The following is a 16,475-nucleotide window of genomic DNA, read 5'->3' as shown; positions in this document are numbered from 1 at the left end:
ATGCTCACTAAGACGTGATACAAGGTTCAACTAAGTTCAAAAATTACAGACTTTGATAGCTATTCAAGCTTCCAAGACTTGCAAAGTTTGAATTTGTTGAATCCGAGTATGTGCTATAGTGGCTGTTTCTGGGACACCGGGAGCGGTTCCTCTGTTTTCTTTTGATTTTACAGAGCTTTTCCTATGGCTCTGTTGTGATATCTTTTCTCAGATCAAAATGGTGATGAATGAATGTCTCTCAGCATGGGTTTTCTCTTTCTTTTATAGTGCGACTCTAGGGCTTCGGGGCACGAGCGATTTCTCTCTTTTGCCCCTCAGAGCTTGTACTGTGTTAGCTAACCAGAGGCTTGTCCTTTCCTTTTTTTCTCATAATTTCTTCCTTTTGGTCCGACCAAGCTGAAAGCCCCTAGCTAACTTTCTATTCCAAGATCCACTCAGGTTGTTGATCTTAGCTATTTGGCCCTCTTCGGCTTTTCAGTTTTTGTCTGCCCTCCATCCTTGTCATTTTTCCCAAACAATCCGGATCTTTTACTACTGGGTTGAAAGCTTCCTCCAACCACTTCTACTTATGGTTTTCTCATGCTTGGCTCCTTGAGGTGCAGCTCCTTTGTTCATGAATGTTTGCTTTACACTTTTTGACGCATGACTGGGCGCTTGAGACCTGTTTGTCCTTCATCGTTTATGCTTTGAGCCGTGTCAATCTTACTTAGAGCATGTTGTGTGTCCCGAGGATCCCGAGCCTCTGGGGATCCCGGCCTAGTTCTTTCACTGGAATTTGCTGGACTTTTTAATGGCCTTTTTTGCTGGAAATCTGAACATACATAGGGCCTTGATGTTGATTCTTCTTACTGCACGAATTGGGCCTTCTTTATTTTTTTATGGAATGGGCTTTGTGAAATTTTGGACCTCAACACCTTCTAAGTGATATCCTTTGAGTGATTGGTGCTAGAAATCTTAGGAGAAGTTACACCACAAATCCAAGACGCCTTGGTGACTTACCGTTGGTCGCTTAATGCACAGACTCCTATACTAAGTGAAGAAAGGACCCTGAGAAGTCGGTTGCTGTTGGAGCTTGGAGGGCTCAAGTTCCAAGGGGGGTTTAGGCTTAGAGGTAATTTGCTTAGGGGTTCGTTTCTAATTAAGGTTCCCCTCAATTTTATTAGGTTGCAAAGGATGTTGAGCTGTGATATTTTTTTCTTTGATCTCACTTATTCATGGGAGGAAAAAGAATATGCACTCCAACTGGATAAAATAGACAACTCTAGATGATGAAAATTGTAAGCAATTAAAAAGCAAGACATTTCATAGAAAGTAAAATTAAGTATAGGACTAACCTTAGCCTCTCTACTAACCCAAGGATGCTAATCAGGAGCAGTAGGCCTAATCAGAAATTTTCTGCATAGATATTAAGTAATTCATTTTATTTTAATCAATAAACCACAAATATTCATGTATAGAATAAACTTGAGTGACTTTGATATTCATTAGTAATGCTTCTTTCCTTTCAATGCATTGCTATGCAGATATATTTGTTTAAACATTTTTACATTGGGAATAACTCTATCTAGACTTCAAATTACCAATTTCAAACGGTTGTAGCATCCTAATATGGAACACAAGTAGGAAGGAAATCTTATTGGGGATTAACAGACTGAAAGGTAAAGTACAATGGTCTTAAGGCCCTGCATTTTGCTTGATGTTATCATCATCAATTTTCATAGATTTCAGCTTATCTTGCTGATGGGCCATATCATAAGTTGCATGGAGACCAAAGAATACATAGTATAGTAGCATTACTATGCTGCATATTCCGAACCTGATAAATGACTTAGAACCCAAAGATCCCATGAGAAAGATATTCGTTGCAATTGACAATGATGGAAACCAAGGGACAAGTGGAACCCCCCAAACTTTTGGAGTCCTTTGTTGAGGCACAAACAATGAAATTCCTGCAGTACCCAAGAACCAAATAGGAACAGTAATGGTGTATCCAACCCAGCCATTAGGCATTAGTCCCCAATAAGCTGCAGTTGCCATTGAGGAGGCAATAATCATCAGCAAGAAGATAACTAGCTTTATAAGGTTAACTTTCGAAGTGATTTCTTTGACATAATATCTCCTCACAAGAAGTGCAACAGCCATCATCATAAAGATAAAGAGTGTACTTACAGATAACAAGCCTGCCAAGACATCCAAACTCGAAAATAAAGCAATACAAGCAGCTAGAATGGTAATCAATAATGTAGCATTTATCGGAGTTCCTGTCTTTGGATGGACAAGAGCAAACCATGGCGGAATCATGTGTGCTCTTGCAATGTGAGTAATATATCGTGCCTGTCCTAATGCTCCTACCAAAAGAACAGTGGTCATTCCCTTTAGAGCACCAAGAGCTACCAAGTACTTAGCCCATTTCATTCCCACGCTCTGAAATGCTACAGAGTATGCTGCATTCCGGTCTATGTCTGTGTATTTCTGCATCATAGCTAATGCAAGTGCCATCAAGCAATATATCACTGTGATGATTGACATTGATCCAAGCAATCCAAGTGGTATGTCTCTGGCTGGATCTTTGGTTTCTTCGGCCATGGTAGCGATATTGTCAAAACCACCATAAGCAAAGTAGACAATTGCAGCAGCTTGAAAGATTCCTTTAGCTCCATAAGGCAAAAAGGGTGTCAAATTAGAGGTTTTAGCATGAGCAAATCCTGCAGTTATCACAAATACAATTACTACAGTGTTAATTGCAGATGCTATCCAATTGAAGTAAGAGGTTTTCCTTGTGCTGATCATTGCAATTGTTGCAGAAATTGCCAAAACAGCAACAGCAATTGGGTCCAGGAGATTATAACCATCGGTGAGGCTCGTGTGAATGCGCAATGAATCAGGTTGACGGTTTAGTAGAGTGGTGAAGTAAGAAGTCCATGCTCTAGCAACAGCTGCAGTTCCAACAACACTTTCAAGAAGTATGTTTCCTGCTGTTATGAAAGCTACAAAGTCACCTAATTCAATCCTTAGGTATGCAAATGACCCTCCTGCTACTGGAATTTCAACTGCAAATTCTGTGTAACAAAAAACAGACAACATTGCTGAAACACCGGAAGCAACGTAGGACAAAACAATTGCTGGTCCAGCATGGTCATGAGCCTCTTGGCCAGTAAGCACAAAGATGCCAGCTCCAATGACTGAGCCAAATCCAAACCAAGTGAGATCCCACCAGGTAAGGCATCGTTTCATATCATTTTCGCTTTGTTTTCGAAGCTCTCCAATCTCCTTGGCATCATTTGATCGGCTGATGAGACGGTCCTTGAATCGATGACGTGTTTGTGATAGTGCAAATCCATAGGTGCCCCAGTTTTGAAAGGATTCTTCTGGGAAGAAATCCTGTTTTTTCCATCTCCAATAACTTCTTGGTTGAACATCATCACCCACTTCTCCCATGGAACCCAATTTAATGTTTGCCCTATATTGTTTACCAATACTAAAGTGTAGGGTTGGTGCTATTATATAAGCTTTCAATCAATGTCTCACCAACTGTTGAGGAAAGAACTCTGCTATAGATACTTTCTTCAATAATTGATAATGAATCCAAGGTTGTGCTGCCCCACATGGAATGGTAGAGTTGAAATTGAGAATCCTGACATCTTGTTTTCTTAGACAAAGAGTCAGCAGATAAGATGCATATCTTTTGGAATAAACTTGTCCTTTTCGATAAGAGGATACAAAGATTCGAACTATTTCTCCTCAAATCAAGTAGCAACAGGGGAGTCAAATTTAAAATATGACGCAGGCACAAACCCCTAATGGGTATTGGAGTTTTAAGTATCTCTTTTTAGACTAGAATAATCAATTGATCTAAAGGTCCCCCTATTTTACAACCTAAGCTACCCAAAACCGACTCCATCCTGGTTTGTAAACTTCAAAAAATTTGCAACCTATGAATAGTAAGATTGCATATATGCAACCTTACTAAAAATATGTATATTATTTTAATAACTGGTTGTGTGTGAAGAGGAAAGGTGAGGAGAAAAAAGAAAAAGAATAATATTTTTTATTATTTTATTAGGTAGTTTATATATATGCAACCTTACTAAAAATATATATTATTTTAATAACTGGTTGTCTGTGAAGAGAAAAGGTGAGGAGAAAAAAATACATATATTATATTTTTTATTATTTTATTACGTAGTTTATATTATTTATTGGGTTGTATGTAAAAATAAAAATTGAGATATAAAGTAAATTGTAAAATGAGTTAGTAAAATAGATAAAATAGTATTTAAAAATGCAAAATAGATTTTTTTTTTTTCATCCCCGAATGCTAATGCTCATAACCAACAAAGCCTTACCCACTTATCCATCACAAGAAAACTCTACTGCGGACACCCACATGCTTGTTGACAAGTCAAGGCTCAAGAGTCAAGACGGGGAGGGTAACATCAAAATGGGGCCCTTGCAAAGACTTAACCCAGTAAAATTCAAAGATGATTTTATTTGTTTGAATGATTCTATTTGTATGAAACAATGCAGATCAAAGTCATGCAATTCTCCAATAAGAACAGCTTCCTTGCTTGTGAATACCTCTTTGCATCCAAACAAATCAACCTAGCAAGCCTTTATTTCAATGCTCTATGGTATAATGACTAGAATAAAAAGAGCCAGTGGTGTCAGTAGAAAAAGAAAATGTCAAGGTGAACCTGTCAGTGAACAGATTGAAATACAAGCAAAGAAGGCATCATTTAACAATGAAGAAACTGAATTATTTCTTCCTTGATTAATTTAGGATAAAATACAAATACCATAAATATCAATACAAAACTTGCTTTTTCCACCAACCAGAAACTATTCTTGTTATCCAATCTAAGAATTCGTATAACAATTATAGACCTCTTATTTTGCAAACAAGTTGATCAGCAATCCCAGCAAAGACCATTTGGGGTGTTAGTGTATGATCTCAGGCTGACAGTGACCAAAACGTCATCCTTCAGCATAACTCTTATGTTAAGCCGAGGGACCACAAAGGATTAGGTTGAGTGTAACTCAGGTTTAGCCTAAACTAGTACATTGTTGCAAACTGTGTTTCAAAAAAATAAAAAATAAAAATGGGTATAAATATATCATCTCCAGGATTTCCAAGCCTTGCACATTTTGTTAGAAAGATATCTAACAGCAGTTACAGCACCAACCGTCAGTAGACCGGAGACAGCCTGCCTTGTACTTGAAACCATGACTGTTCGCCTCAGAACCTTTTGCATGCATTTTGCAGCCCCTTCTCTTGAGCCAATCAAAACCTCACTTATTATTCGACCTTCAATTTTATTGTTAAAAAAATGTTACTATCAATTCAACGTTGGCATTAGTTGAAACTGTTGTCTAATTAAGTCTAACATGGTGATACAATTGCCTGTCACCGGACATCCAGAATCATGCTTCAAAATGAATTGTCAAAATCAAGTTTTTCCAACTACAATTGAGTGCACAAAGTTGGGATGGTTGCAGATGTCTAGTAAAAACACAATAGACAAGTTGAAGTTCATACCAGATTCAGTAAACTTTTTTGTCTCTCCTAGCTTCATTCCCATTTGGCTTCTGACCATTGGAGGAAGAGAATTAACAAGAGAGCGAGCTACTGATAAGCCACAATCCTGTTATAAAGGTAAAAAGTATTTTGATTTCTTTTCATAAGTAAAAATAATTTTATTCAAAAGAGGAGATGGTTCAAATACACAATGTTTATTTAAACTTTGGAACCAACTTCGCAATAACAATGTCTTGCTAAATTTTTTATCTTTTGCTTTTTATTAAACGAAAATCCTAATGATAAATGAATTCTAAAAGAACAAGACATTTACTTTAGGAATTTGACATTGAGCAAAAGATAAATCATTAAGTATGCCATCAAGAAGTTTCTGACGACCCAAACTTTATACAAGGAAGTACAGATATTACTATCAGCTCAAATTTAAACTATTTCATAAAGGAGATGAAAGGCAGAAAAATCATAAATTCCAAGTATCAATATTTCCAATAGTATCAGCTTTGCAGAATGAAAAATCCTGATTTATGTATTAAAGTAAATGGTATCTAAACACATATTCAACTAATTCTTATGCTAGTATTTGCTTGCCTTGCAGAAAGAAAAACATGATTTATTTATTTAAAGTAAATGTAATCTAAACAAATATTCAACTAATTCTTATATCAGTATTGCTTGCCTGATGATGACTACATCAAATAAAAGAAGTAGAAATTTTTATGCTAAACTTTACAAGTATTCTTCATGGATTAGTTTAAGGCCACATACATATTTGATTCATTAACAGAAGATGAGGCTAGAATGTTGCTAGAATGTTGAGGTCTTTCACCATTTGAGCTAGAGTTCATGGGCTAGAAAGTTGAGGTCTCTCTAGAATAGAACATAGAAACTGAAGACATATTGAATCAGCTTTGATTTGAGAGCTTGAGGATCTAAACAAACCTGAGAAATATTTTTTTGGTGACTTCCAGATGATGCAAGTCTCAGAAACTCTTTAGCCTCATACTCTTCAAGAAATGGCTTATATTTTAACTGGAATAAATCAAACTGCCCTTGTACAATCTTCTTCACCTGGGGCAGGTTATATGCAAGAACAATTGAACTTTTGTAAAAGTAATATATGTTCAGCAATTGGTCCTCTTTTGTCAATGAAATGTCATAACAGATGTAACTTTCAGTAATATCCCCAATATAAAAATAGAGAATAAAAAGGACAAAGGACATCCAATAAGCAGTTGCAACAGCAAATCATGTAATGAAGTGGAGGTAAACTACTAGAGTTTAAGAAATCTTCCAGTAATTAGATTTGAGTAATATGCCTTCCACAGGCATATCTTGGTTGTATATGCCATATTGAGACAGAGCTAATTGCTAATTGTAGTCCATAAATTTAGCCAATTGCTAATTGCTATATATGTCTTACAAATCAGAGCAACATATAATTAAATAATTTCACTAGATCCATCAGTTTATGCACATAAGTGCGTGTACCAGGCAAGCATTAAGTGTGTTAATGACATAAAAGGCTGGAATCATTTCCCTTTAGAGATTTGAGCTGTCAAGCTTTACCTTATTTCTGTCCTCTGCAAAAAGCATACGCAAATCACCCATATATGAGAGACTGCATATTTTGGCATAGAGATCTTCCTGCATGAACATATAATTACTAGTGAATCTAATTAATCTAATAATTATAACAATGATCAAGCATTGCTATATTAGAGAATAAAGCAAACCTCAGTGAATTTTGGTGGCAAAAGGAGGAGGGCCGCAGAAATTGCAGCCCTCAAATTAGCAGAGTTTACATTTTCTATATCCAGATTATCCACAAGTATCTGAACCTGTATGAAAATTTTGAAACTTCCTTGAGAATTGAGATTAAGTAACAAAGAAAAACGAAGAAGTAACCATGTTAGTGATCACAGGTCACAAATACAGGAAAACACAATGCAGAGAAGGTTTGAGATAGCTATTAGCAAGCAAAGTTTGAGTAGAAGAAACATTACAGTAAATAAGCAGAAGAACAAAGAATCCAACTAATTTGATCATACTATAAACAATAAATTAGTCAACATCTATATATTTCCATATTTTATGTAAAATAATATATTTTTGCTTTCCATCTCCACTGGTATAAACTCTAAATGAATAAGAGAAAGGGGGAGGAGCAAAAAAATACCCATTGCTTTTCTTTACAAACTCCCAAACATAGCATAACGCATTGATTTTCCTTTCCTATTGGTTATTAGAATACCTTGAAAATTATAAAGTAATGGATATATATTCATTGATTTTCATCATAACTTTTTAAAATAAGCATTTAAATTTAAGCAGCGGTAGGTATGGTTTGAGAAGTAATTAAATCCCCCACACTTCTTACTGTCCAAAATTTACAATCACTAAGCAGATTTGATTAAACATATAATTGTCGCTTCATGTCACTGCCAAAAATCAAAATGAAGTTCATTTAGAACATTGTGAAGATTAGTGTTAGAAACAAAAAACCACATTGTCTCAATATTTCAGTGTTTTAAAAAACCTGATTAGAGAAAAGCTCATATTATTTTCTTAAGTTATATTTTGAAAATGTTGGAAACAAATGACTGAAACATCAAAACCATAATTGTTTTTGGCCCATTATGACATATGAATGTACCAAAAAATTTCAACAGGTGTACCAACCCTATATGGAACTTTAATTTCAATTAATTACTTGTTTTAATACATTAAGTTTTTCCAAGGCAAGACTATACATCCATCGCCTGTCATCCACTTATTAGTCCATATTACCTGACCAGTAGTCAGCCTCAATTTTCTAAGAATAATGTGAATAAGAATATTAGTGATCTATTAAGAGGAAGACCAGTGTTCTGGGCCTTACAATCATTCGTTGAGTAAGAGAAAACCTCTTTCAAGCAACCGCACTACACCAAGGCATGGAGTATTGCTGCAGCAGTGGCAAAAAGAAATTTCCTATCGGTAGAAGTGGATCTATTTGATGTAATCCTAGCCAAGGGAGGGCAGGGTTTTGCAAGGACTTTCACAAGAAAATATAGCAACTCAAACAGTTCTGCAAAGTTTGTAAAGTTAACAATCAATTTGCTAGCAAGTACAATTATTTTTACTAAAAAGGGCTTGTAGTAAAAACAAACTAATTAAGTATTCAATGAAAAAGAACAAGCATGATCGGTGCAAAAGAAATCTCAAATACTGAAACTTTTACAATTTATTCTTGGTTCAGAAAAATTTATTTTGCATTTTGTGTTGTGTTCTCAAAATATGACATATAATGAGGGGAATTAATTATCCAATGAAAAGGAACAAGCATGATCAGTGTAAAATAACTCTCAAATGCTAGATCCTTAACAAATCGTTCTTACTTCTTCTGAAAAAATTGAGATCGCATTTTTTGATCTGTTCTCAAAGGAAAGTAGATAACATGTATTGGCACAATGGTAGCAGAGATGGATACAATATACAGACACATCATAAAAACATTTGGTAGAAAAGTTCCTTTGAGCAATATTTTTTTTTTGCTGTTGGTACTCTTCCCAGGCAAAGAAATGTAGACGCATAAGAATAAATGTTCTTAAAGCACTACTAGGGAGGACATACCGGTTTTTGTAAACGACCACTCAAGTAGAACCTCTCCCAATTCAGTACGTCTTGAACCAAATCATGCATCCGAACAACCCCATATTTGAACATCTGTTGGAATTTATAAATGTAAACATTACATGCCAAATCAGGACATAGAACAAAATATTAATGCACATAAAATTCTAACAGTGGAGTAAAAGTTCACACAAAGTGACAGACACAGCTGATGAGCTTAAGTATCGAATGTTCGTACCTTATCATTCCAAGTAACAAAAGGATTAAAGTGGACCCCTACCCCAATTTCATCTGCAATTTCAGTAATCTTACACATCGAAGAAATATATAGCATCAGATATAACAAAAACAAAACAAGACACGAGCAAAATGAGGCATATTGATTTTTTTGGAAAACAAGAAAGAGAGAGCCATACCAGTTTTGCCCCACCAAGGTGTGCCATCCATGAAGCATAGTGATTTTTGTTCATTTTTAGATTCTTGGTTGCAAAATGAGCAAAATTAAATTGTATCAGAAATTATAACATTCTCCACATCCACATGGGAGTTTCAAAAAAGGGATCAATTCAAAACCAACCTGAGAATGCCATTGCTCAGGATCTGATACACCAAGAATGTAATCTACCATAGTTGACTACAATGCCATTATTCAATTTCAAAGAAAAAAAAAAATTAAATGCTTAAACTTGTAAAGTGTAATATTAATAAGGAAAAAGAACAATAAATAAATAAAATGAAACCTTTTCACAATTATTTGGATGTAGAGCTGAGCCATAGACACAGCAGAAGTCTACAGGAGGAAGAACTTTCAGAAAACCTTGAAGCTCAGCTCTGTCCCCGGTTTCCATAATGACACTAGCAATTACATAAAAATAAAAAATAAAAAATAAAAAATAAAAAATAAAAAAAGCAAGTAAGAACTAACCAGCCCATCTGAATGGAGTTATGCACACTAAAGTGAAAACTTTAAGTGGGTTTCTCGTTACAAACAATTATGCATTCATAAAACAAAGTAACATACACAACAAAACACATGCACAAAAGCACATTATAATGCATATTTCATAGAGGAATTTCATCAAACAGGTGAACTGCAACTGAAAAGCATGTAAAGAATTGTAGCAAATAGAAAGCCAACAGAGCAAATTTTATTTAAAATTGCAAATAAATAGAAATCCAGAAGGTCAAACAAAAGTCATTTCATATATTATAGCCTATACATAAAATTTATGCTAATAAACAACATCAATATACGCTTATGCAACATGCACAGAGTTCACAAACCAAACTCCTACACGTCAATATACGTTTGGTTTTTCAAGTTGAACGGCTGGGCGTCAGGCATGAATCAATCAATCTGGTCGCAGCAGTCGCCACCACGGCGGTCAGGCATTCACTGAAGGTGCCCACCCATCACAGCTGGTCGCCGCCTCCTTCTTTCTTCTTGTTTGTGTTTCCTGGGGCGTGAGGTTTTTTTTTAACTAGACATGATTTTTTTTCTTGGCATGATTTTTATTTTTTAATAAATTTGGGTGATTGATTTTTTTTTTTTTTTTTTTTTTTTTGCTTGTTTGTGACTTTTTTTTGTATCGATTGAGCGTCATTTTTTAACAAGAACATGTGAGTAAATTTATACAAACCCATTTTTTTCTATCCCACACTTTTTCACTCCCAACAAAAAAAAAAATGAGGAAAATTAAAATATTTTCTATCCTCTCACTTTTTCATCCTACCACCATTTCCTATTTTCCCACTTTTCCACCCCTCCAACCCAGACCCTTCAAGTTTCAACTCGTTTTGTGTTATTTTCAACGATCCTTCACGTGACTAGCTGCCTAGAATTTAAAATGGAATGCTAAATTTCAATCTTTTAAAGTTGGCTTCTAAGATATGCATCATCGAGTTGAGAAGTTTTTTCCACCCAACCTACTATGGTGGGTTAAAAAAATTCAACCCAACCTAACTCATCACAGGAGTTCAACCCAACCCACATAGATCGGGTTCGACCCATAGATTGGATAGTAGTTGTTGTTGTTAAATTGAGCATTAGAATAACACCACCACGAATAAGAACAAATTTAAAACCAAAAAACACAATCTATATGAGAAGAACTTAGGGTTTGGGCTTTATTTAGGAAGAGGGGCAAAAAAGTAAATAACAAAATTATATAATATATTTTTAAAATTTTTTTAAATTTAAAAATATATTAAATGTAAGTGGGTCGGGTTGGATTAGGCGGATTAATAAATCTCATAATCCAAACCTAACCTAACCTACTTAAAAAAAAAAAAAAATGCATGACCCAACCCAACTCACCAACCCTTGAAAACCAACCCAACCTGGTTGGACTGGGTCGAAACGGTTTTAATGGGTTGGCGGGTTTCGCTGCAAACCCCTGGTTCCTCCCTCCACGGAACTATCATGTAGTTTTTCTTTCTTCTTTTAACTTATGCCTCACTTTGGTTTTTTTTTTTTTTTTTTTTTTTTTAAATATCCATATTACTCTTATTATATTCTAAAAAAATTAATTGTTAATTTGTTAAAATTATTAAAGTGATATTTGAGGATTAAAGATTAACATATTAATTGATACATGGACTTATAATTTTAAGATTACTAATTTATATGATACATACATACATATATATATATGAACAAACCGAAATAAACCAGTACCGAAATATCCTGTTCCAATGAACAAACCGAAACAAATTCTAAAACGGCATTCATAACATTAATAATTACCATAATTACCAAATTTTATATTTAGAGAAAAAAATGAAACAGAGAAAAGACCATATTTTTTAAACTTTAGCTTGCCGTAAACAAGTTACTGATTAGTAAATAAATCAATCAAATACCAAAAGATAATTAAGTATAAAATTCCATTTTAACCTTAAAGTAATTCTATGATTAGAAAGTTTTCATTTAAATAACCACAAACCGTTGAAGCTTATCAAGGCATCAGGTCAATACAAGAAAAGGGTCACTTGATGGATTAGTAATAGTAACCAAAATACACAATTTTGAAAACCAAACCGGGGGTATTTATTTTATACATCATTCTTGAGATTAGTAGCCTTGATGAATTTATTGGCGTGAACAAAACATGGATAAGACTAATGATTTTTTTTTTTTTTAAATGGCCAAAATACATTGTTGGTCCCTACTCCTTAAACTTTAGCCAACAAACAGTTTCAGTCCCCGAAGTTTAAAGTGATCGCTTTTAGTACTAAGAAACATAAAGCGATCAAGTTTAGTCGCTAACGTGTCTATTAGAGAGATGACATGTCAATTTTTAGTTTGGCAACGGCATCATTCCGTTAAGGAGAAATGATAAAAAGAAATCAGTTTTAAGTTTCTAGGGATAAAAAGTGACCACTTTAAACATGACCAAAATTGCTCATGGACTAATAGTTGCTGTGGTGGTCATTGTAGTACTCAATGAAGTTATTGGCATGAGCAATACATGGATAAGACTAATGAAATTAAAAAATCATAACCCGTTAAACTATATTTGAAATAAACAACAAATATGACCAACACAACATTGCAGAGCATAAAGCAAGCAAGCAACCCATCTGAATAGAGTTAAGCACAACAAATTGATGGCCTGGTCAAAACTTGAAGTGGGTTTCTCATTACAAACAGTTATGCATACAATAAACAACTATGACCAACACAACTTTGTAAGAGTGTAAATCAGTTAAACAAATAAGTACTAACCAGCACATCTGAATAGAGTTATGCACACTAACCGATAAATAGTGAAAACTTTAAGTGGGTTTCTCGGCCAAAATGGCCAAATATCACATTTTTTTGAAATTTTTAGCAAAAAATCACTAAGAAATTCAAGAAAAATCGATGGAAAATCAATGAACGTACCAAATCGTGAAGGTGTACATAAGATGTACAGATAGTCTAGACTTGTTGAGAAATATGATTTCGTTGAAAGTACAAAATAATGAAAATTCAATGGAAAAGTATGTACGTTAAATGTATAGATCATATAAATTTGTTTAAAAATTTGAATTCATTGAATGTACAAAACTGTGAAAACTCAAAGAAAAATTGTGTACATTAGATGTATAGATAGTATAAATTTGTTGAAAAATTCAAATTCGTTGAGTTGAGTGTGTAAAATCGTGAAAATTCAAATAAAAATTGAAGAACATACCAAATTGAGTAAACTTAATGGAAAATTAATTATATTAGATATACAGATCATCTATTTTTTTGCATTGATAAAATCTATTTCTATATTAATAAAATTTGCTCTCTGCACACCATGTTCACTGTTTTCTGCATAAATTATTTCTAGCATTCTGCGTGAAATTATTTTCTGTTCAGCATTATTTAAAAAATTATTCAATCTCATTTCTGCGTAAATTATTTTCTGTTCACTATTTAAAAAATTGTTCACTACTTTCTCGTAAAACACCTAGTGAAATCGTGTTTTCTAAATTTGAATGTCTTTTTCATGTTTAAATTTCACAATAATTGAATTTATTTTTCTACATTGATAAAATCTGTTTCTACATTAATAAAATTTGCTCTCTGCACATCATATTTACTCTATATTCAAATTTGCTTACTGCATTAATAAAATCTGTTTTCTGCATTAATTAAAACTATTCATTGTTTTCTCATAAAAATTGTTCACTGTTTTCTGCATAAACTATTTGTACGATTTTGCATAAAATTATTTTATGTTCAACATTATTTAAAAAATTGTTCACTCTCTTTTCTGCATAAATTATTTTCTGTTCACTATTTAAAAAATTGTTCGCTGTTTTCTCATAAAACACCTAGTGAAATTGTGTTTTTGAAATTGAAAAGCCAAATCTGTATGTTTTTTCATGTTCAAATTTCACAATAATCGAATCTGTTTTTTTGCATTGATAAAATCTATTTTGATACACACTTTGTCAAAATTATCCAACAATGATAGATTGTGATTGGTTGTTTATCACTTTCTAATAAACTCACTATTTTTTCTACTTCACCTACAGTCTACCATGTAGAAGTATAGAACAAGTGTGACAAAATGAGTAGAAATTAGAGATTATTTGAATACAATGAATCGTAATGTATTGAAAATTTCCCTTTATTACATTTTATTTATTATTATTATTATTACTCCTTATTTAGTTTATCTAAAAACTTAAACATATTTGGGTTTATCCAAACATCTATGCCACGAAATACATGGTAGGAAATCTAGACCAAAGAACTACCAAAATAAAAAATTGAGCGGCATTGTTGTTGTACTTAAATAAGTTGTCACAAGCAACATAAATTACCAACCAACCAAAAAAAAAAAAAAAAAAAACTACATCCACCTGATCAAATAAAGGTGGTAGGTTGGGTTTTCAATTTTCACATACAACTTCGAAACAGGTTCTTGACCAAATTTTTGTTTCTTTAAAGTCTTTCAATATCAGATTTGTTAAAGAAACAAAATATTTGGTCAAGAACCTGCTTCGAAGTTGTATGTGAAAACTGAAAACCCAACCTACCACCTTTATTTGATTAGGTGGATGTAGCTTCTGTATTTTTTTTTTTTTTTTTTTTTTNGTCATCGGTTGGGAATATTCCTTTAAAATATGACCTCTGTAGTTGCTAACTCCAAGACAAGTCAAGGTGTCTTTTTTTGTCGTAGCATACTTGTATTGTAATCAAGCCAGCCTAGCCAGGCATATAAACTGTTCCAATATTTCTCTCATTCCAACATTTAAAAAAAATAAAAAATTCATTGTGGTTGCTAAAATTAGAGAGCAAACTAATCTCTTTCACTATCTGTTATCACCACCAAAATAGAATGGAAATTGTGGATAATGTGTTCTCAGATTATGATCGTGCTAAAGAAGTGAAGGAGTTTGATGAAACAAAAGCTGGAGTGAAAGGGCTAGTAGACTCTGGAGTGGTCAAAATTCCAAGATTTTTCATCCATCCACCAGAGAAATTACCAGGTCCATTGTCCAATAATATTGCTAGTGATCATATTTCCCAACTTGTTCCAGTGATTGATCTCAAAGGCTTTGGAAGTGAGCAGCGTAGTGAGATTGTCAACGAAATACGTGCCGCAGCAGAAACATGGGGTACCTTTAAAATGGTTAATCATGGGGTTCCAAGTGCCACCATGGCTGAGTTGTTGGAAGGTATTAGACAATTTCATGAGCAACCCAAGGAGGTGAAGATGAAGTGGTACTCGCGTGATACAAGTCTACTAGTGAGGTATATCAGCAATGGATCTCTTTTTCATGCATCCAGACCTGCACATTGGAGGGACACTTTGGCGTGTGCTTTCCCAAATGAACAACTAGACAAGGATGAATTGCCTCAAGTTTGCAGGTTATATATATAGTAAACGGCCAAAATGGCCAAATACCACAATTTTTTGAAATTTTTAGCAACAAACCACTGTTTCGGAAATAAATGGCAATCTACCACTTTTTCTAGTACTGAGTTTGGTGAACTCGAGTACCCTATTTTATAGTCCCCACGTGGCACTGCTAAGCTAGTTTTTTTTTTTTTTTTTTTTTGGTTGGTAGTTTTGTTGCTTGTGACAACTTATTTAAGTACAACAACAATGCCACTCAATATTTTATTTTGGCAGTTCTTTGGTCTAGATTTCCAGCCATGTATTTCGTGGCATAGATTTTTGGATAAACCCAAAAATGTTTAACTTTTTAGATAAACTAAATAAGGAGTAATAATAATAATAATAAAATTTAATAAAGGGAAATTTTCAATACATTACGATTCGTTGTATTCAAATCATCTCTAATTTCTACTCATTTTGTCACACTTGTTCTATGCTTCTACATGATAGATTGTAGGTGAAGTAGAAAAAATAGTGAGTTTATTAGAAAGTGATAAACAACCAATCACAATCTATCATTGTTGGATAATTTTGACAAAGTGTGTATCAAAATAGATTTTATCAGTGCAAAAAAATAAATTCAATTATTGTGAAATTCGAACATGAAAAAACATACAGATTTGGCGTTTAAATTTAGAAAACACGATTTCACTAGGTGTTTTATGAGAAAACAGTGAACAATTTTTTAAATAGTGAACAGAAAATAATTTATGTAAAAAAGAGAGTGAACAATTTCTTAAATAATGCTGAACAGAAAATAATTTTATGCAAAATCATAGAAATAGTTTATACAGAAAACAGTGAACAATTTTTATGAGAAAATAATGAACACTTTTAATCAATGTAGAAATTAAATTCATATTTCGAAATTAAAATCTCTATATTTTACAATGCTTCTATTTAAATAAATAAAAACATAAAAAAGCTACTTATTTTTATCT

The 16,475-nt window shown here is 33.5% G+C and overlaps 3 protein-coding genes across 6 annotated transcripts; 1 reads left to right on the top strand and 2 right to left on the bottom strand.

Annotated features, from left to right (window-relative positions):
- Positions 1–1,609: 1,609 nt before the first annotated feature.
- Positions 1,610–3,970, bottom strand: LOC112038442 (cationic amino acid transporter 5). The gene has a single exon (XM_024071250.2). The coding sequence runs from the start codon at positions 3,436–3,438 to the stop codon at positions 1,675–1,677; it is 1,764 nt and encodes a 587-aa protein (XP_023927018.2). The 5' UTR covers positions 3,439–3,970; the 3' UTR covers positions 1,610–1,674.
- A 765-nt stretch (positions 3,971–4,735) lies between these two features.
- LOC112013859 (uncharacterized) lies at positions 4,736–10,646 on the bottom strand. Of its 4 annotated transcripts, none has more exons than XM_065771069.1 (11): positions 10,433–10,646; positions 9,889–10,003; positions 9,726–9,782; positions 9,565–9,627; positions 9,387–9,455; positions 9,149–9,241; positions 7,270–7,374; positions 7,103–7,180; positions 6,476–6,604; positions 5,537–5,642; positions 4,736–5,305 (listed from the first exon to the last, which is right to left on the bottom strand). In XM_065771069.1, the coding sequence occupies exons 2-11, from the start codon at positions 9,994–9,996 to the stop codon at positions 5,115–5,117; spliced, it is 999 nt and encodes a 332-aa protein (XP_065627141.1). In that variant the 5' UTR covers positions 9,997–10,003; positions 10,433–10,646; the 3' UTR covers positions 4,736–5,114. The 4 variants fall into 4 exon arrangements, with proteins under 4 accessions (XP_065627141.1, XP_065627140.1, XP_023902003.2 ...); XM_065771068.1 differs by having other exon boundaries at positions 10,444–10,646; XM_024046235.2 differs by having other exon boundaries at positions 10,456–10,646.
- Positions 10,647–14,970: 4,324 nt separating this feature from the next.
- On the top strand, positions 14,971–15,516 carry LOC136066583 (1-aminocyclopropane-1-carboxylate oxidase homolog 3-like). Its single transcript, XM_065771131.1, has one exon. It carries the CDS (start codon positions 14,971–14,973, stop codon positions 15,514–15,516), a length of 546 nt encoding a protein of 181 aa, XP_065627203.1.
- Positions 15,517–16,475: the final 959 nt, after the last annotated feature.

This window comes from Quercus suber, unplaced genomic scaffold (assembly GCF_002906115.3).
Source record: "Quercus suber isolate HL8 unplaced genomic scaffold, Cork oak 2.0 scaffold_39, whole genome shotgun sequence".
NCBI classification, from domain to species: domain Eukaryota; kingdom Viridiplantae; phylum Streptophyta; class Magnoliopsida; order Fagales; family Fagaceae; genus Quercus; species Quercus suber.
This window is presented reverse-complemented; position numbering and strand designations above follow the sequence as displayed.

Excerpts from the sequence above, each read along its gene's own strand:
- LOC112013859 (XM_065771068.1), bottom strand. The coding sequence starts at position 10,493 with ATGCCTGACGCCCAGCCGTTCAACTTGAAAAACCAAACGTATATTGAC. Across the intron at positions 6,605-7,102 it reads TTGCAGAGGACAGAAATAAG|GTGAAGAAGATTGTACAAGG; the intron begins GTAAAGCTTGAC and ends AACCTGCCCCAG. Across the intron at positions 5,306-5,536 it reads AAAAAAGTTTACTGAATCTG|GTCGAATAATAAGTGAGGTT; the intron begins GTATGAACTTCA and ends ATAAAATTGAAG.
- LOC136066583 (XM_065771131.1), top strand. The coding sequence starts at position 14,971 with ATGGAAATTGTGGATAATGTGTTCTCAGATTATGATCGTGCTAAAGAA.
- LOC112038442 (XM_024071250.2), bottom strand. The coding sequence starts at position 3,438 with ATGGGAGAAGTGGGTGATGATGTTCAACCAAGAAGTTATTGGAGATGG.